The sequence below is a fragment of the Plasmodium gonderi genome (assembly GCF_002157705.1).
Source record: "Plasmodium gonderi DNA, contig: Chr06, whole genome shotgun sequence".
Taxonomy (NCBI): domain Eukaryota; phylum Apicomplexa; class Aconoidasida; order Haemosporida; family Plasmodiidae; genus Plasmodium; species Plasmodium gonderi.
In genome coordinates, this window is record NW_021628931.1 from 931,905 (window position 1) to 953,217 (window position 21,313).

General features: G+C 30.5%; 5 protein-coding genes across 5 annotated transcripts; 3 read left to right on the forward strand and 2 right to left on the reverse strand.

The window, feature by feature from the left end:
* Window positions 1–563: 563 nt before the first annotated feature.
* PGO_061890 (flavoprotein subunit of succinate dehydrogenase) lies at window positions 564–2,462 on the reverse strand (the record flags this gene model as incomplete). The annotated part of the gene is made up of 1 exon (XM_028686832.1): window positions 564–2,462. One exon carries the CDS (start codon window positions 2,460–2,462, stop codon window positions 564–566), a length of 1,899 nt encoding a protein of 632 aa, XP_028542633.1.
* Window positions 2,463–5,631: 3,169 nt separating this feature from the next.
* PGO_061900 (hypothetical protein, conserved) lies at window positions 5,632–11,612 on the forward strand (the record flags this gene model as incomplete). Its single annotated transcript, XM_028686833.1, has 8 exons — window positions 5,632–5,671; window positions 5,975–9,857; window positions 9,993–10,079; window positions 10,306–10,358; window positions 10,514–10,616; window positions 10,861–10,917; window positions 11,184–11,331; window positions 11,478–11,612. 8 exons carry the CDS (start codon window positions 5,632–5,634, stop codon window positions 11,610–11,612), a joined length of 4,506 nt encoding a protein of 1,501 aa, XP_028542634.1.
* Window positions 11,613–12,400: 788 nt separating this feature from the next.
* Window positions 12,401–13,384, reverse strand: PGO_061910 (hypothetical protein, conserved; the record flags this gene model as incomplete). The annotated part of the gene is made up of 1 exon (XM_028686834.1): window positions 12,401–13,384. One exon carries the CDS (start codon window positions 13,382–13,384, stop codon window positions 12,401–12,403), a length of 984 nt encoding a protein of 327 aa, XP_028542635.1.
* Window positions 13,385–14,705: 1,321 nt separating this feature from the next.
* PGO_061920 (ADP-ribosylation factor-like protein) lies at window positions 14,706–15,242 on the forward strand (the record flags this gene model as incomplete). Its single annotated transcript, XM_028686835.1, has 1 exon — window positions 14,706–15,242. The coding sequence occupies one exon, from the start codon at window positions 14,706–14,708 to the stop codon at window positions 15,240–15,242; it is 537 nt and encodes a 178-aa protein (XP_028542636.1).
* Window positions 15,243–16,493: 1,251 nt separating this feature from the next.
* On the forward strand, window positions 16,494–19,352 carry PGO_061930 (hypothetical protein, conserved; the record flags this gene model as incomplete). The annotated part of the gene is made up of 12 exons (XM_028686836.1): window positions 16,494–16,543; window positions 16,755–16,862; window positions 17,061–17,205; window positions 17,439–17,572; window positions 17,768–17,855; window positions 18,043–18,106; window positions 18,230–18,276; window positions 18,388–18,435; window positions 18,636–18,748; window positions 18,871–18,963; window positions 19,106–19,178; window positions 19,314–19,352. 12 exons carry the CDS (start codon window positions 16,494–16,496, stop codon window positions 19,350–19,352), a joined length of 1,002 nt encoding a protein of 333 aa, XP_028542637.1.
* Window positions 19,353–21,313: the final 1,961 nt, after the last annotated feature.

Here is a 21,313-nt window from a genome sequence, read left to right on the forward strand (position 1 = left end):
AAAAAAAAATGTATAATCTGAATCTGTAGAACAATTAAACTTTTTCCATTTCAGTTTTATAATTCGTTGTGTTCGTTTAAAAATAAAGTAAATCGATGAGTTAAGAAATTGGAACAAATCGTTAATCCATTATGTCCCAGTGATTAATTCGTATGTTCTATTTTTTCCCTTTTACCTAGCTATATACACGTATTATGAGGTGTGCATGAATGCATACTAGTGTATGAAAAAAAAAATAAAATAAAAGCTGGGAAGTGGTTTTTACATTGCCAAATATGTAAACAAAGCAAAATTTATGAGTTAAAACATTTGAAAAATCATTACAAGTATTTTACAGTAATTACAAATAAAATGATGGGGTGGTTGACGTGGACAAAATAAATAATGTTTTGAAGTTGACCTATGGGGAAAAGTGTATTATTTTCCAGATATAAATTTTTGAGTAAAATAAGAAATGATGTCTAGAAAATATACACACCATCCCATATAGGTATACAAATTATAATATTTATATGTGTGAGTATAAATTGAAGTGCAAAAAACGTTGCAGTCAAAAAGACATTTCAGTAAACTCTCTTTACAGGGGGAATGTGCTCCATTTCTTCATCCAAGGGGTTCATAAAAACATCCCTGTAAGTTGTAAAAAATTTAGATTTTTCAACATCCCTCTCAGTCATCCATGTTAAAGAATGTTTTAAAAAATTTTTGTCATCTCGTTCAGGAAAATCATCCCTTGCATGTGCACCCCTTGACTCTTTTCGCTCTATGGCAGCTAATATAGTTTGAGAGGCTAATGTTAATAAATTTTCCAATTCCAATGTTTCCAACAAGTCTGTGTTCCATGTTAATGTTTTATCATTAACATACACATCGTTAAACTGTGAACATATATGAAGTATTTGTTTGTATCCTTCTTCTAAAAGAGGTCCGATTCTAAAAACAGCTGCGTGCCTTTGCATGCAAACTTGCATTTTTTTACGTATTTGTGCAGTTGAAATGTTTCCTTTATTAAACCTTATTTTATCTAATCGTTGTAAAGTTTCATCCCCTATATCTGCATGTGTGTTTATGGATGGAATATTAGGTTTGTCAATTTCCATGATGGTTAAAGCTGCTCTTTTTCCAAAGACGACAATATCTAGAAGTGAATTTGCTCCCAACCGATTCGCACCATGAACAGATGCAGAAGCTGCTTCTCCTGCTGCATACAGACCTTGAACAATAATGTCATCTTTTGAAATATTTATACCTTTTGATAAATTGACCTTTTGTGTTAGTACTTGAGTTTTGTAATTTGTTGGTATACCTCCCATGTTATAATGCACAGTTGGGAGAACCGGAATATATTGATTGGTGACATTGACTCCAGCAAATATTTTGGCCGTTTCCATTATACCTGGTAATCTTTCTTTTAATGTTTCATATGGTAGATGTGTTAAGTCTAGGTAAATATGATCTGCATTTGGACCACATCCTCTGCCTTCATTTATTTCTATAGTCATAGCTCGGCTGACTACATCCCGACTTGCCAAATCTTTTGCTTTTGGTGCATATCTCATCATAAATGCTTCTCCTTCTCTGTTTCTTAATATACCTCCTTCTCCTCTACAACCTTCAGTAATTAGACATCCTGCAGGATATATACCAGTAGGATGAAATTGCACAAATTCTAAGTCTTGTAAGGGAAGTTTACTCCTTGCAACAATTGCATTTCCATCTCCTGTACATGCATGTGCTGAGGTACAGGATAAATATGCTCTACCATAACCACCAGTAGCAATTACAGTATGGGGTGAGAAAAATCTATGAATTTTCCCATCAGCTATATTTATACAAATGACACCAATACAATGATGTGGACTAGCCATTAACAAATCTAATACAAAATATTCAACAAAAAAAACACAATTGTATGCTAATGATTGACCATACAAGGTATGCAACATTGCATGCCCTGTTCTGTCTGCAGCCGCTGCACATCTATATGCTTGTCCTCCTTTTCCAAATTTTAAACTTTGTCCTCCAAATGCTCTTTGATAAATTTTCCCATGTTTTGTTCTTGAAAATGGTAATCCAAATTCTTCTAATTCTAAAACAGATGCAGGAGCTTCTCTACACATGTACTGAATAGCATTTTGATCCCCTAACCAATCAGAACCTTTAATAGTATCATATGCATGCCATCTCCAATCATCTTCCGTCATATTCCCTAAGGCAGCATTTATGCCACCTTGTGCTGCTACAGTATGGGACCTTGTTGGAAATAATTTGCTTATGCATGCTACCTTGTAATTATTCTTAGACAATTCTAAAGCAGACCGTAATCCTGCTCCACCTGCACCAACTATTACCGCGTCATAGTGATGATCAACAATGTCGTATGCTTTTTTTTTCACATTTGAAAAATTGAAGCAATTCGAATACATAAATGGCAAGTAATGTTTAGGAATTTTTCTGAGCATTTTTCTGTGTATTTCTTATTTCTGGTAATGGGTACGGTATTTAAAAAAAAGAATAAAAATATATACATAAGCCCAATGGTGAGAAGGTCATCTGTGTATGTGTGTGTGTGTGTGTGAATGGATGGCTGTGCCACTGTGCATGTGCAAACTTGTTAGGTGTGTGGTGCACTATTCTCCTTCTATCAGATTTCTACACATGGAAATGTATACCCATGTTTCATTGGGGTTACATTATGATTCAAAATATGTGCCTTTTTTTTCATTGTTCAGTTGTACCAAATATTGTATTGCTATGAAATTTTGTGAAAAATATGATACGTGTAAAAGCTTCACACATGTGAAAGGTGAGATGATCAACTCAAATGAGTTGAGGAAAAAAAAAAAAAAAAAAAAGGTAAAAGGCAAATCTATGGGATGAACAAACCCAATCATTCAGCAGTGTGATACAAACGTTTTCAGATTTATGACTTGTGGTAAAAACAGCTACAATATGAATTACACATGGTTGGGCGAAATTTTTTAATTAAAAATACAAAATTGCTTTTTCATAGTAGGGTTTTCAAAATCACGTCATAGTTAACAGTATTTCATTTTTTATTTTATTTATTTATTTTTTTTTTTTTTTTTTTTCCATATTTGGGACTAGTTTATTGGGGTGAAAATGATTACTTGGAAAGTTGGAAAAGTGACTGAAAAAAAAAAAAAAAAAAAAAAAAAAAAGGGGGAGTGTGGTAGAATAAAAAAATAATATAAAACAAGAAAAAAAAAAAAATTAAGTTAAAAAAAAAAAAAAAAAAACGGCTGAACAAATAATCAAATAAACCACGAAAATAAATCATTATCTATAAAATTAACGTTAGTTCTCTTCACACATACACAGTGATTGAACTTGGCTACTACCTAAATAAAAGTACATAACACATAGTATGATCACTAAACAGGGGATGTGTTTTTTTTTTTTTTTTTTTTTTTTTTATCTCTAGCAATATGGTCCCATTTTCATACGAGAAAAAATGCTTCAATTACTTCGATTTTCTCATGAAATTTATAGAAAGCATTGAAGAGTGTAAGGAAAGTTCACAATACAGTGCTTACAATATTTTCACATTCACAGAAATAAAAATAGGTACTTTTTTCCTTCAGGTGGCATTAGTCTTACTGAAATCGTTTTTGTGTATCTGTACAAGTTGAAAATAAAACGGTTCATGGTTGTCAATAAAAAAAAAAAAAAAATGATGTAAAATAAAAAGAAACAATAATAAATTCTTTATATGTATTTGTTCAGTGCATATATTTGGAGATGGAGTCTCCCCACTTTACGAGGAACAGAACTGTTGTTTCTTGTACATGTAAAAGGAGAACAAAATTAAAAAATGTCATTAAAGACATTTGTCAACCTGAAGCTACATATAAGGATAAACAATTCTTCTCACAAAACATCCATAACAAACAATTGAAAAAAAAAATATATATATAGTAAAAAATATAAATAAATAATACGTAAAATAAAGAGAAATTACAAATATGTGCAACCATATATTCTCCACCACATGTAAATTTTTAACACTGTACATCTAACAGACCTTGCAAATTTTTTGTAGTTGAGTGCTCATTATGAGAAAGTATGCACTCCTTATAACTTAGATATTCCATAAAAAAGATGAGATACATCATATACACATTCCCATATCCTCTCATTAGTGCATAATTTATTATATAGAATAGATAATCTATCCTAACTTAGGCCAAAGTGAACATATATTTCAACCTTTGAAGAGGTGCAATCTACTTGAAGCAGTTAAACATGGTTAACTACACATGCACAATGTAATAAAATGCATTAGTTCTTAATTAGCATGTTTAATTTATTTACTTTATTTTTTTTTATTGCACATGTGAATTTTCCCCCTTTTTGCACCATGATCAAACCCTAGTGAATTCTCTTTAAATTGAAAGGCATTAAATCCAAAATTAAGAAAAAAAAAAAAAAAAAATTTACGAAATTACAAAAATGCACAATTTAATCTATATTATGATTTATGGCATATTAAGAAAAGAGAAATAAAAAAAAAAAATAAATAAATAAAAAGAATCATGGTGAGTATAGAACATTAAGTATTCTCATAAAAAATCTCCTCAAAAGTTGACAAAGCATGACGATCCTTGACAGCGGACAAGCGTAAGAGCTTAGATTTATACAAATGCGGCACATGCTTGTTTATATATGAGACCTTACATAAGAAGAAATAAAGGTTAGTGTATAACCTATGCAAGAATATAACTGCCTCTGCACCACTGTTCTGAAAGTTTCTTGTTATTCCATGTATACGTAAAACACGCACATATAAATGATTATTTATTTATTATTTTTTTTTTTTTTTTTATGTAATTTTTTTGTTTCATCACACCCATCCACAGTTTTGTTATACAAAAATAGTTATCGCACTTTGTATTGGCAGGACCATGCATTTGTTTGTATACACACAAATTAACTGACCGAATTGCAAAAAAAAAAAAAAAAAAAAAAAAAAAAAAAGAGCTACTACTTATTTTGCCAATAAAATAAGTACAATCATAAAGGGACGCGGAAAAGTGTATGAATTTTATTCTTCAGTTAAGTATCAATTAGAATAGAGCCATTTTAACACTCTTTATTTTATTTATTTATTATTATTATATTTTATTTTTTTCTCACTAGTGCGAATGACAGAAAAAGAAATAGAACTTCAAAAAGGGGTTAAGCATAAGCAAAGTAAATGTGTAGGTACAACGAAAATTACGACACAGACACAGATTCACCGTTGTGAAGACCGCACGAGAGTGAATAATTGATAATATAAAAAAAATAAAAATGCACATTCATACATACAAACATAGAAACATACATACGTACATTCATAGGTACACATATGAATACACACATGCATACATATTCACATTTCTTTGATAGACACATTTGCACAATTTAACAATTGAAGGGGGAGCCCATAGTTTAGAAGAGGATATGAGTGTCAACCGTTCGTGACATTTATCATCATGATTTAAATGTTAATGCATTTCTCCTGGCAAAATCATTAAAAACCATGATAATAAATACAAGTCTTAGTTATCTCCCTGCGTAGTTTTCTATCATTTTTCCCCTTCAAAGGCGTACAGTAATAACGCTAAAATGGTAAATCAGAAAAATGGATTTTTCTCAAAGCTAACAGGTAGGCATTTCAGGGTGGAAAAATAAGGGGGGGGGGGGAAATAAAAATGTGAACATATATACAAATTCTATTACGAAGTTGCACTAGCAAACAGAGGCTTTCTTTCAAGTGCAACATACATAAGTACATACATGCACATATACACAAGCACATACACACGCACATACACACATACACACGCACATACACACATACACACGCACATACACACATACACACGCACATACACAAATACAAACAAACAAATTGGCAAACACGTAGGCGTGCAAACACACACATGCAACATTGTATCCCCTTTTACAGGCCTAACATCCATTGTGTTTAATTTGAACCTAGAAAATATTCATGATGAAGTTGATGAAAATTTAAGTGCGCTCGAAAGAGCTGTATTATACGGAAACAGCCAAAAAAAATGCCGAAAGATAATATTTGTAAAGAATTTAATAAATTCGTTAAATAACATAGATTGTGACAATTTCAAAAAGGTTATTTATCCACTAATTGTAAAATTAAGCAATGATAAGGAAGAAATAAAAAATGAACTGTGTAACCAAATGGGAGATTTGTGTGCTTATCTTTTGCAGAACAATAGCGGTCTTGAAGGCTGTTCAGATATTATTAATCTTCTCTTTCCAATCATCGAGAAATTCATCAGAAATGGATTAGGTGATAATAGTGAAAGTGTTGGGAGCTCAAGTGAAAGTGGAGAAATGCTTGCAAATGCAATTAAGGCTCTGCTAATCCTAGCTACGCATATCAAAATGAAATACAGAAAAAAGGTAATTTTTCCATTTATTCTTTCACTAATATCGAGCGATAAATTTAAGAACTTGGGGTTTATTTTATTAATTAAAATATCGTACATATTCGAAAGAGATATAGCATTCAGATATTTACTCCCATGTATTGAATCTTTTGTTAGAAACAAAGATGAAGAAAGCAAAATATTCGTCTCTTCTTATTTTTACAGTATATGTAAAATTGCTAATGAAGAAGATTTGCCAACGATATTTTTTATTTTCAAATTATTATGTAATGATTCTAATGACATCATTAAAATTATTAGCATGTACAATTGTGTACATATATCTAGTCTTTATTCTAAAAATTTATTTTTGCATTTTTTCGTCCCTCTTTTTAACTCTTTTTTAAAAAATTCAAATTTGTACATATTTTACTATGCCTTGATAAACCTATTTTTTTTTGTTTGTCTTTTTGAGGACATCGACATAATTCATCCATTCTACATTCATAAAATGATATTTTTTTTTAACAACATTTTTTCTTCTCACCTTTTTACGTTGAACTATCTGAACGACACTGCCAAGCGTCAGAGCAACTACTTTTTGTTGAATAACCCCCGAATGGATGCCTCCCCTCGGGATTCACTTCACACAATTGGCCAAAAGCAACCAGTAGGAGAAGCACATACAATAGACAACACAAATGAGATGAACCTCATGCCATCATGCCATTTTACAAACAGACAATGTATGAATACAAGCGTCAAAGAAATCTCTGAAAAACCACATGAATTTCCCTCAATGAATAATATATCAATGGAAGGAGTAGTAGTAATCGACATTAATCAGAGTAATCAGAAATGTCAAAATAATCAGGAGGAACAAAGTGCACACGAAGGAAATAGAAAATTGCAGGAAAAAGCAGATATCTTGAATAATCAAGAAGTGGATGTGAAAAAAGACTTCCTTTCTTCCAAAGAAGAAAAAGCAAGTGATGATATATGCAAAGTTTTACACGAACAATCAAGCCAAGAGAAAGAGAAAAAAAATGCTCTGACAAGATTTTTAGTAAAGGATGAAAAAAACGGATTGACATACAACATTGATATGAGCATAACAGATGGATGTACAGACAAGCATAAAATGAAGCTAGAATTGCAGGACGAGAAAACATTTGAACTGGAGGATTCTGTAAATATAAGACGGCTTGCATATCAACCGACTCTTAAATCAGTGCAAGTCAATGAATGTAAAAATTACAAAAGGGAAGGTGATTATATGAAAGAAGAGTGTGAAGAAAATGATGCACGTGTTAACGGGATTCACAAAATGGAAGAAGTGAAAAATGGGGGAAATGATGATACCATGCTTCAATGTGAACATTCATCGTTACAGGAGCAGCCCTCGATGCTGCAGGACATTGGATGGTTGTTTTCCCCCTCCTCTTCCTGCGTCGCTTCCTCAGCCCTGTTAGAATCATCAGATGGCATTTCACTTCATTCGTCAATTCCGACATCACAACCCACATCTTCATTCATCTCCTCTGGATCTATATCCATTTTTGTGAACAATAGTTTGATTAACGACCTCATCATTAGTAATAATCATTTTTCTTTGAGCGTGCGACAATTTTTCCAAGTACACGATGGAGAATCAACCACAGAAGGGGATGAAGCTTCTGGTGAAGAAACAACCAAAAATGAAAAACTCGATGAACACAGATGCAATCATCAGGATAGGGTTCAAAAGGAAAAAAATCTAATAAAGGGTATGAATTGTAAGGTAAATAATGATCCCATGGTAGAAGACAAAAATGGAGAAGAAGTAATGTGGTACGAATCTCTACACAAAGGTCATAATAAGAATTATAAATTTGTTCAGATAACCGAAAATGACATCACCTTTATAGATAACATATATAATCATGACAATACTATAAATATAAATCAAATTAAAGGATGGCATTACAGTGACGTAGAGCTTATCAAAGGGAGTATGATATATGGAGAAGTGTTTATGAAAAAAGGGAATAAATATAAGGGTAGTGGAATTAAAATTACAACAAATGGTTGTAGTAATAAAAATGTCGACAAATTTTGTCAAAATGGACAAAATAAGGAAAAGAGTCCAATTAACATTCATTGTAATCAAAAAGAAGATGATATATATAACATTGAGGCAGTTAATATTGAGACAATCAAGAAGAGGTTTTTATTTGATACGCCGAATAACATTATTGTTTCACATAACATAAATGCAGTGTATATCACGGCCCTCCATTTGCCTACCCTCATTTTAGTGCTAAAAAAATATTTTTTTCGATTTTTTTCTCACGTTTTTTTTTTTATATGTACCTATCCATATTATGTTATAAGGAAAACTATAGCATCATTATTTTATGCAATTTTGCGGAATTTTTTGGGATCACCCCAATTTTTAAAAATTAATTTAGAGGAGTTAAATGAGGATAGAGACCTTATTATGACAAAATTTAAGAGAAATGAAAAAAATAAATTGGAAGAAAATAAACCTAATCATTTATCGACTTCCCACTTTGTGAATATAGAAAAATCAAAACGTGTTCATAGGAATGACACACATAGGACAGAATTATTTGAGGTTACACAAAATTCACACATAGACTCTTACGATCATTGTGATATGAAACGTATACAAAGCAAGCACATGGTAAGGAATCACAGCAAGGAAAAAAAGGATGAGATAAATAATGGTAATATAATAGATGCAGTAGGAAAAAGTTCTGCAGGATGTGATATAAATAAGAATAATACTTTCTCCTCACCGAACAAGCTAACCAAAGAGGAACAAATGAAGGGTCATTATTCAGATCATGATGAGGAGAAGCAAAAGGAATGTGGTTCAGGCGTTTATGAATTGAATGAAGAATTGGATCCACATATAGACAAAACATCAAACCAGAGATCAGACGAACAATTGGAAGAACGACTGTGCCAAGATGAAGTAAAAATGGATCGTGCAGAAATAATGAAAAGAATGCAAAACGAAATTAACGCAAACCTTCTCGAAAATGATTTTTTTATAAATGAAGAAAATGAAAATTTTTTTTTTTATAAGAAATTTCTTCAAAAATATGAAATTGTGTATATCAGATGTATTGACAAATTTAAAAAATATTATAGAGAAGATTCTCCATTATTTTTTTTTCATTTTTTTATTTCATATTTTTTAAAAGATTCAAATGTGTTGGTTAAAAAAGCAATTCTGAAGAATTATGATAAAATCATTTTATTTTTCCCCTCTCCAGTACAAAGAATACTGATATCATATTTGTCAGACGTTCTGGACTTTAAAACTTTAAACTATTCTCTTCGAAAAAGGGTATCCAAGATCGTCTTTAGACTTCTCTCAAGCACAGACAATACACCAGTTGTTCGCAAGGTTCTGTTTCCTCTGTTTCTCAGGTAAGGGTTGTGCTTTGTCTGAAGCAGAGCCGTGTATTGTCATGATTTAGTGTAAATGTTTGTCTAAAGACTATCGATTCATCATTTTCTCCTACTTGTTCATGTCCATTTTCATTTCCATGCTCACATTTGCAGATTGTGCAAGGATGATGTCTCTAGCATTCGTGTTTACACAGCTAGCTATTTTTATCTCTTCCTCGAAAAGGGTTGCCCTCAAATATAGTACGAGGAAAAACAAGGCGAAAAAAGGAGCTGCAAAAAAAGAGAGGCGGAAAAATAAGTCGCCAGTTAATGAACCATAAAAAGTTGTATCCTTATTTTTCCCAAGTTGAGTCGCACAGCGAATTTCACACTCCCTCACAAAATCTGATTTGCCATAATTAGGATTAATTTAGAAACAATTATATGTAACATCTCTGGACTTTTTTTTTTTTTTTTTTTTTTACAGTAACTTTTTCAAAGGGGGTGGAGAAATATTACCCATAGAAGAATATAAGAAAGGTACGTTTCAAAAAAAAAAAAAAAAAAAGAAAAATTTTGAAAGAGAAAAATGTGTACATTTTTTAACATATAAATATTTATTTGACTATCCAATAACTGTTTTCCCATAAAGTTTCGCCTCACCCAATTCTTCCTCTATTTTTACTAACACTCAGACAGCATACTCATAAACGGAGAGAACTACAAATTAAGGAGTCGATACTTCACAAGTGGGGATGAAATATCCATAATTAAAACAGTATTGATCACTTTTGCCAAGTAAGGAACAATGAAAATAGAAATACATCATACATTCACATATGTGTTTATTTGTTCACGTTAGTGTGAAGATTGGGAGGGGATGCGAATAACATATATACATATATATATATATGTATATATATTTTTCATCCCTGTATACACCCTCTCGTAAGTCAAAGCTGACGCACAAAATTATGCTGAATTTTTTTTAAAAATATATAAATCCATTTATACTTTATCCTTTTTTTTTTTCCCATCTCAGGAGTTGTCATTTTTACAGCAGACAGATTTTTATTAAGATGTGCGATGGGATTATTAAGTAAGCAAAATTAAATAAAAAATAAAAAAAAAAAGGATTTCAAATTGTGTACCTAATTCATGTTATCATGCGGGTAAAGTAGTTCAAGTGCGGATATAGTGACGTATAACGATACATATATGCTACCCGTAGATGACTAAATATGTTCCAAAGAAATTAACCTCACATACACTTTTCCACACTTTTTAGAAGGTCTACATTTCACATACAAAAAAAAAAAAAAAAAAACATATTCTTTCTTTGTCTCCCCTTCCCTCCTTTCTTAGTATGTGCCCAATGAATCTATTTTTGCTGTACTTTTTAAAACCCTTTGTAAATTTATCAATTGACAAGATTAAAGTTGTTAGGACAACATGGGACAAATGTGTATTTTCTCAACTTAGAAAAAAAGGACATTTTCTGAACTCAATAAATGTAAAAATATATATATATATGTACGCTTAAATTAGTTGATTTTTAGCCCTAAATGACATTTTCTGTGTAAATTTTTCTCTCCTTTTTAATATCTCCCATAAATACATATATTTAATTATACACATTCTGATTAACTTTATTTGCAGATTTGGGGAAAACGAAACGAGATTTATGCACAGAACGGAGCGAAAACAGTTGATAAGGAATATTTTATTACATTAAATCCAATTGATAGTGATGAGCTGAATAAATCTTTTGATCTTCATGACTTAAATGATTAAAGTGGTTAATTTGAAGCCTACATGGAACGATGTAACTTTCCATAATACATAAATATGTTCTAATTTTGCTATTCGATGGGATATAAATACACTCTCAAAAGAAGATATTTTCATTGTTTTTTCAATTATATCAACAGTTGTTAATTATTTTGGCTTAGATACATCGAATACTTTTCCCCATGCACAACGTAGAATTACGTGCTTCTTATTAAGCAAGCGGGGGGAAAATCAATTCATCGTCCTGATTTGTTATGAAGAAAAACGAAATCGAACAAAATGTAGAGGCACATCAACCCTAATTTGTACATGTGTACGAGCGCTTATGCAAGGTGTGTATTTTATTATTTTCCCTTCACACATTTAGGAAAATGTGCGTATATGAACTATGCGGCTTTATTTGTGAATTTCTTTAGTCCCTAATTTTTAGTTTTCATTTTGTGGGAAATTTTAGTTTTTCCGCATATATTGGTGAGGTTATTATTGTCTAGCCAGGTTCCAACCATTTAATCGTTTGTTTTGTTCAGTTTTGTCTAGTTTTTCTCAGTTTTGTTCCCTTAACTTTTACTTTTTCATTCGACAAAAATGCAGACTCTGTTCATTACGAAATTTTTCGTCAAAAAATTATTAAGAACTAATTTATTAGAGGGAATTAAGCTATTTTTAAAAAGAAAAAAAAAAAAAAAGAGCGATCGATCAAGCCCCGTGTATATATAAAAACATATATATTGTGATAACTCGTTAATATCTTCTGGATATGCGGTAATATATTTGGCATCACAAAAACTGATTCATCTTGGATAGACCTTCATTAGGATGACGTATTTTCCATTTTTGACATGTCTAAATATTTCATCTACGGTTGAAATTTTTTCCAAGTGATTTAGGAGGAAATTTATTTTGACGTTTATGTGGGTTGAATATTTAGATTCATTTAATTTCTTCAATTCTGCAAAATGTGCAGATTTATTTTTAACAGGGAATTTCGTAATATGTTCGTCTTCACTTGTACTTTCATAATCCTGTTTATTTATTATATTTTTTTTCTTTTCTCTTTTGGCCCTTTTCTTAGCTCTATTATCATTGCTACAAATTAGAAGAATATCCACTGGGTTACCATTTCGTAAAACTTTTTTAATTTTATATATTTTTCTTTCCATATCGATCATTTCACAGTTGTAATATATTTGTATTTTTTTTGTTCTTGCAGATGGATCTATATTATAGTGATGTATATTCTTTTGTTTATGCCATAAATGAAAAGCGGGTTCCTTTTCGGGAAAATAACATTGTATATCTGTTGACGTATCACCTATATTATAATCTTGTGTAACTTGGTCATGATCTTGGTCTAACTTTGTCTTCTCACCATCTACCACTTTTTCATTTTTTTCTTTGTTCGATTTTTTTTCTACACTTTCTTTTCTTTCCATTGTTGAATTTTTCCTGCTTATATGATTAGTGGTAATGTAAGTAGGAATATTTCCCTCCACATATGAGGTACATTTCACATGATTTCTGGTAGCACTCACATTTCGGGGATTTGTTTTTATTAAAAAATTTATCAAATTTATTATGATACGATAATTCAAGTATTTCTTCTCATGGTGAGACTTTTCAAAGCAGTTGAATTTATTTTTGACGGAGAAGGAGTTGATAAAAAGAATATCCCTATTTAAATAAGTTACATAAAATTGTTTAAAGAAATAATTTGCAGCATTTAAAATTTGATGCGGGTGCAAACTTATTTTATCCTTTGTAGTTAGTATATTCATGTTACTCTTTTATTATCATACACACATATTCGGAAAGGAAAATAGGATGGGAAATGGGAAAGTGCGTACAATGAGTTCGGATATCAGAACAAGAAAAACGAAGCACATTATTTAGCCATAATTTGATTTTTTCATTTCTTGTTCTTCACTTTTTCAGTACCCTTTTTCTAAGCCCTTTACGTGTTTATAAGAACAGAAGAAAAAATTTTATAAATCGTATACATTTTATGGTGCGCAAAATAGGTGGGAAAAAAGCAAAATAAAATAATTCCTGAAAATGTGAAAAGGTGAAAACCTGAAATTAAAAGTGAAAAAAAAAAAAAAAAAAAAAAAAATGTATAATAAAGTAAAACTTGACAAACATTTAGCGAATAATGCTAAGATGTATGCACGTTTAAATGTTAACCGGAGAAAAAATAAAATAAAGAATAAAAAATCAAGATAAAGCTCGTAATATATGCTTCATTTTATACATTACGATACATTGTTTAGGATGTAAAATTATATATTTTACAAAATTGTGAAAAGATAACATTTTGAGACCTGGAAAAAAAGGGGGAAACATACACAAAAACAGGAAACGGCAGAACGGAAAAGCATACAGAAAATAATTTTGCTTATTGCTAGTCTAGACATTGCAGTACTTAGGGCCTGGAGAAATAATATAGTACTGGATGTACCCAGAGAGAAATAACAATATAGCAATAACACACCCACAGTATATACGTAAGCCCTGTTGCAAATAACCATCACATAAACAATCGGTTAAGTGAACAAAGGATGCACAAACGTTGGTAAGACGCACATTTACAGGGACTACTGCAATTTTATCCCAGTGAAGGAACAAATATGCTGTACGCATAAAATGAGTTTTATTTTTTGAGAAAAAAAAAAAAAAATTTTAAAGCATTACAAATCATTACAAAGCATTACAAATCATTACAAAGCATTACAAAGCATTACAAAGCATTACAAAGCATTACAAAGCATTACAAAGTATTACGAAACATTACAAAGTATTACGAAACATTACAAAGTATTACGAAACATTACAAAGCATTACGAAACATTACAAAGCATTACGAAACATTACAAAGCATTACGAAACATTACAAAGCATTACGAAACATTACAAAGCATTACGAAACATTACAAAGCATTACAAAACATTATAATGACATAGAAACAAAAAGGAAGATTATGTACGTTTGCGTGTGTATGGACATATGCATATATGTACATATGTGTGTGAATGCATATGAACGAAAAATAGTAAATATCTTTATAAAGAGACGCAGAGGATATACATAATAAACCCAAAATGGGCATACTTTTTTCTTCCATATTCTCCCGTTTATTTTCAAATAGAGAAATAAGGATACTAATTTTAGGGCTGGATAATGCTGGAAAAACAACCATACTGAACAGATTACAATTGGGGGAGATTGTTCAAACTATTCCCACAATTGGATTTAATGTGGAAACTGTAAATTACAGGAACTTAAAATTACAGGTATGGGATTTAGGGGGTCAATCATCCATTAGGCCCTATTGGAGATGTTACTATAAAAACACAAATGCCATTATTTATGTTATTGATAGTTCAGATAGTGAAAGATTGATAAGTACGAAATATGAAATTAATATGATCCTCAAGGAGCCAGACTTGGAAGGAGTGCTGCTTGTAGTTTTTGCCAATAAACAGGATATTCAGAATTGTCTTTCCATATCTCAAATATCCAAAGATTTAAGCTTAACGTCAATACGAGACAGACAGTGGGCCATTTTTAGCACCAGTGCTACTAAAAATATTGGAATTACTGATGCTTTGGATTGGCTCGTGAATAACATAAAATAATTTTTCTCCAGATTACAACTGTTGGTTTTATGAGCACGTATAAAAGTATTTTAACAAATATTGTGAATAGGTTAAATGCTAATTCTGAATATTGTAAGGAAAAATTACAATTTTTACCGAAATTTGTTCGACTGTTGTTAGGCCCAAGTGATGGAGGTGTAATCACTACCCAATATATATATATATATATATATATATGCGTTACAAGGCGTAAACATATTTATCCCTACGTACACATAGGTGCATATATGTACATGTGCATGTAATTGCAGCATCACATTTAGTCAAATTTGAATTTTTCTTTATTAACCCAATTTTTGATCTTTATCACGCATATATATGCATGCCTACTTTTGACCTGTTTCACATCCTAATTTACTTTTCATTGGATGTGGATAATTTTGTATCCCTTTTGCAAGCTTTTTTTTTTTTTTTTTTTTTTTTTTTTTTTTTTTTTGCTTCACTTTTTTATATTGACAGAAGTTTTCAATCTCTTTTTCTTCCTTTTTTTTTTTTTTTTTTCACTATTCAAATGTACTACACCTATGGACATACATAATGCTGGATATACATTTCGGCATACATGAACCAACGAAATGTAGTACGATGTATACTTTTATTTTTACACCTTTAAACATTTTTGTTTTATCTTTTTTGTTTTCTCTTTTTTGTTTTCCCCTTTTTGTTTTCCCCTTTTTGTTTTCTCTTTTTTGTTTTCCCTTTTTTGTTTTCTCCTTTTTGTTTTCCCTTTTTTGTTTCCACTTTTTTTTGTTGTTGTTGTTGTTATTGTTGTTGTAGTCGTTTTCGCTGACTCCATTGTTTTAGTATGCAGCTATGGCGTGCTCATTATAGAAAATTTCACTTGTTTTTGCTTTTCTACTTTTTAAAATGATGTTTCCATTTTAGAATTTAGAAACCTTTAAATGAAATTAGGGAATATGTGTAATTAACATATTGCTCTCTAATAATTTTTAGGCAGTTCAACGATCCACACTTTTTTAAATAAATAAGACGAGTGTGCGTACTGCATACACTGATATCCTCCATATTTGTAAATAATTCCGTTTTAGCAAATATGTAATAACACTTCATTGTGTATTTATTTTCTTTTTACTTCTCCACATTTTTGTGCTCTTTCATACCGCTGGAAAGTTTACCCTTGTTTTCTTCCAGTTGTTAAACACGCCAGCACCCTAGACGTATTTATATATATTTCATAATTCTCATCGAGTACAAAAAAAAAATGATAAAATGAAAGGAATCAAATTGAGACCCATTTCTTATTCGTTCAAAGCGAGATAGTAATACCCTATAATTTAGAAAAAATTGTAGAACTGTTTTGTAATTCTCCATTTTTCGAAAACATAAAAATTTGTTTTAGTGCACCTAGGCTGGACGTTGCACACACAGGTGTACATGTATATATATGTATGTATATGTACATTACAACAATATCATTCCTTTGTCTTATAACATGGCAAGTTGTGCTCTTTCCCCGTTTGTTTCTTCCAGCTTTAACACTGCAATGATCAAGTCTAAAATTGATGTACTTGAAAACTATGCAAAGAAGAATCAGTTGCATAAATTGCGAATGGATGACTTTTTCGACGTTTTGAAACTGTGAGCAAAATTTTGACATTTCAAATGGGAAACATATATACATATATATATATTTACACACATAATAATGAAATAAGATCCAACGAGAAAGGGAACTATAATCACATTTGAGTGGAAAGACGTGGAACCAATCAAAAAACCATGCCCCAAAGAAGTGGCAAAGACAATAAAGCTATAACTGTTTCATAAACTTTTCAGGTCCAAAACGGAAGAAGACTACAAGTTATCTTTGCATCTACTAAACCTGTATTACAATTTTGGACGAAACCTAAATACTCAACAAGATGTTAATTTGTTTTTTATTTTCATTCTTAGAACTAAGCAACTAAGTGAGGCCAAAGAGGTAACCGAATTGTTAAAAAAAGAAAGAAATGGGGAAAAAAAAAAAAAAAAAAAAAAAAAAAGCATAACCAAGATGGTTCTATAAGTATATGAACATATGCACACCTTTAAGTTGCATTGTATTATGTATATATATCCATCTCTTTGACAGTTAGATGCTTCGCATAAGCATACATTTGAATATATACATACGTGCGTATATACATGTTTACCCCTTCCTCTCCCCTTTCGAAGCTACTAAAATATTTTAATGGATGGTTATTATGCCCCCCCTCGAATAAATACATTGTATTATGCATGGAAGAATTTTTTTTAAAACAAAAGTATTATGATGTTCGAGAAATATTTTCCTTTATTAGACAGAATAAGTTATAACATATGGAGGAATTCTCCTAATAACAATATGTTCATAGGAAGTGTGCCTCAATATATATTCGAGGACGTTCTTTTCACTTCCTGGTTGTTCATAGCTTGCTTACACATTGTTCATTTGTTTATTCATTATTTTTATTTTCCTATTTTTTTATTTTATTTTTTTTTTCTTTTTTATCCCTTCTACTTAGCCAAATAAAATTGGAAAGCTCCTTTTACACGGTGACCATAAAATCCATGCTTATGTTGGAACGAGATTCTGTTCAGGAAGCCATGATAGTTAGGGAAAAATAAAACATATGCTTTCACATAAATCGAAAGCAGAATCATTAGTAATATCATCATCAGAAGTATTAGCAACATCACCAGAAGCAGAATCAGATGACATCTTTGCGAACATACATACACAAATACTTATGAGTGTGGTTGTTTTTTTTTTTTTTTTCTTCCCATTTATTATTCTCAGATATACGATGATTCTTATGATATGTCTATCTACTTAACGAACGAAATTCACAATTTGGTATTAGGTAGGAGAAACACACAGCAGACTCCTTATCGATATTACATACCCTCAATAAATAATACAGGTCTATAAGACAAGACGCATGCATAGACATATATACATGAACTCGCTTTCCTTCATCTCGCAGAGAATAACTTGTATTTTTACCATAAATCGAAAGAAGAAAAATCTGAGGTACAAAACAAGTTCTATAGCATGAATGATGTACGGACTCTTAATTCCATTATTGCTAATGGCTAAATGGAATTTATTTATTTTTTTTTTTTTTATTTCTCATCAACACAGGATTTACAGTTACTGAAGTATTATGAAGGAAACATAGAAAAAATAATAGTAATATCTTTTTCGAATAATAACTATATGAAATATACATATATATTCACACGCATATGCGTCTATTTTATAATTACAAATGGTAGTGGGGAAAATAGGTCTAAATTATATATCATGGTATAGGCAATATTTGTTGTGTGCCTTAGTAGGGACCCTTTTTAATTTTACCTTATCCCTCTTCCTCTTTTACATTTCCATAGATACGACTAATAAATGAATTAATTAAAAATAGGACATCGATAAAGCTATCCTCAAAGAGTTTGAGTCTCTTTGCATGGGCACACATGAACTTTGATGTAAAAGAAATTATCAAGTAAAGTGTATTTCAAAAAATGAAAAATTAAAATCATAAGCAGCTTATTACTCCATTTTATCATAACTCGTAGGATAACACATATATATATATATGTATCTTATGTGTAATTTATTTTGCAGAAAAAGTAACCATACTTTAGTGGATGTTCAGGATTGTGACACATGGTTGAACATTTTAAAATTATCCTGTTTATATAACCAAATTCCCGAGTGGTGCGTCAAAGAAAAAAAAAAAAAAAAAAAAAAAAAATTCATTTCACTTTCGTAAATATGTTTGAGAAGGGGAAGATGACACATGTTGTTTTTCTTTGTCTTAATTTTTTTTTTTTTTTTTTTTTTTATTCTCACTTTAAAGTCATTGTAGTCCCTTTTCACAACCGTTTAAAGGTGTACTAAAAAGTATGAAGAATGATAAAGATGCAACCATGGTAAGAATGTTGTTCTCATACGTGTGTACATGTAATGAGTGTCATTATGTGCACGTTGGGCAGAGCTAAGTATACACACACACATTTGGTTTGCACACCTGAGAAGAGATAAAATATTTCATTTCCATTTTGTAGGCACTGGAATACATTGATATATACTTTCACGAGGAGTAATAAAAGGCGCATATATATATTTTTTTTATTTTTTATTTGCTACTGCTTTTTCTGAATTTTTAATAAATATATATATACGTCTTGATTTAGTTCCCTTTTTCAAAGTATTGTGGAAAAACGAAATGTGTCAACTGATTAATTCATGTGTAGTGAACTAGTTTATTCATTTCGTTTTTGCAAATGGGAGAAAAAAAGGGGAAGAAGAAAAAAAAAAAAAAAAATAGAATAAATAAATGAATAGAATAAAATAACAATAGTTTGTAACTTCTATTTGTTTTTTTTTTTTAATAGCTTTTTCACTGTTTCCTTTTTTTTTTTTTTAATTTGAATTTTTTATTCTGTTACTCCCGTCTGGCGCAAAGCCAGTGTGTTTTAAAAGAATAACCAAAACGAAAATGTGTAGATTTTATTGTAAGCCCACACAAGGAAAGTTTTTGCATACAGGTAAAAAAATTCGTGTAAGAAAAAGAATATTGATAATGTCTCCTATTTATTTTTTCAATCATTGAAATTTTGGTCAAAATGGGCGCACTGTTCCAAAGATTATCTTGCATCATCCCCCTCTCCCTCCCCTAAGATACTATTTCACATTTCTTCATTTAAAAGCACGAGTCAAAATTGTTGAGGTAAAGCATTTTTTTTTCAATGAATGCCAGAAAAAAGAAAAGTAAATTTCCATTTTGCAGTATAAAAAAAAGCACCATCCTGCACTACACAACCTCTTTCTACTTCAACACAACCCAAAAATACTAACAAAAAAAAAATATATATATATATACACATGAATATCACATAAAAATATGTAAGTTATTTGTGTATTTGTCGTGTATATGGCATTGAGTTTTACAGAAGTGGATGCATACATATATATTTGCACACCAGGTTATTACCTTTTTTATGCGGTGAACTCAGAAAATGTGCTATAAAATAAACCACATGAACAATTTATACATATATATATCTGAACAAGTGCATGAGTAATTGTATGCAAAAAAAGAATAACACACGCTTGAGTGTACGCAAAAGCAAAATCATACTCAAACCTAAAACATTTTCCCGGCACCTTTTACCATCAACCCCCTGGGTCCTTTTGAATTAAGTGTATTTTCAAATAAAAAAAAAAAAAAAAAAAGTGCATACCCATTATTTATTTATGCGAGTAAAAGTATTTTATTAATCGCTTAGAGCTTAAAATTAATTTTTTTTATTCATTTTTTTGCAAATATTTCCGCCAAGTATTTATTTCCATTATTCATCATTACAAGCACTTTAAGCACCTTTTTCGTTCTTTCCATTTAGTTCAAAAAAAAAAAAAAAAAAAAAAAAAAAAAAAATACTACCTATAACTGCATGCATCATGCTTTTTTTTTTTTTTTCTCTTTTTTATTATTTTTTTTTTTTCCTGCAAAAACGTTCTAATTTTAAAGTATTATTTGAACACCAAAAAGTAACACCAAATTTTAACCCCAACTTTTTGTATCAACGCAACGTCACCTTAGGCATTAAATTACTAAAAACTTATGAATCAATTCACATAAAATTATTATTTACAATTCTCTTCGTCCTTTACCCTGCTTTCGCTTTTCGTCCGTTTGTGCTATCAAACATATCAATACTGCATTACCACCAACCTAATTAACAAACTACATATAACTCTCCCTTACGCCCCAATGTTTGCAATGTTAGAAAAAATTCCTTTTCCTTTTTACTCTTATCGTGTAAAAACGTTCCTTTTTCTGAAGCCAATAATACAGCAAAATTGATAAATTTTGGAAAAAAAAACAAAAAAAAAAAAAAAGTTTTACAGGAATATATATATATATATATACATATTTACATATATATGAACACGTGAACGTGCAGAAGTAAGAAAAATTTCGCATCGTCCGCGCCCAAAGAAGAGAAAAAAATCGAAAAGCGGACGAAAAATATCAGTAGAAAAAATAACTTCCAAGAAGAAT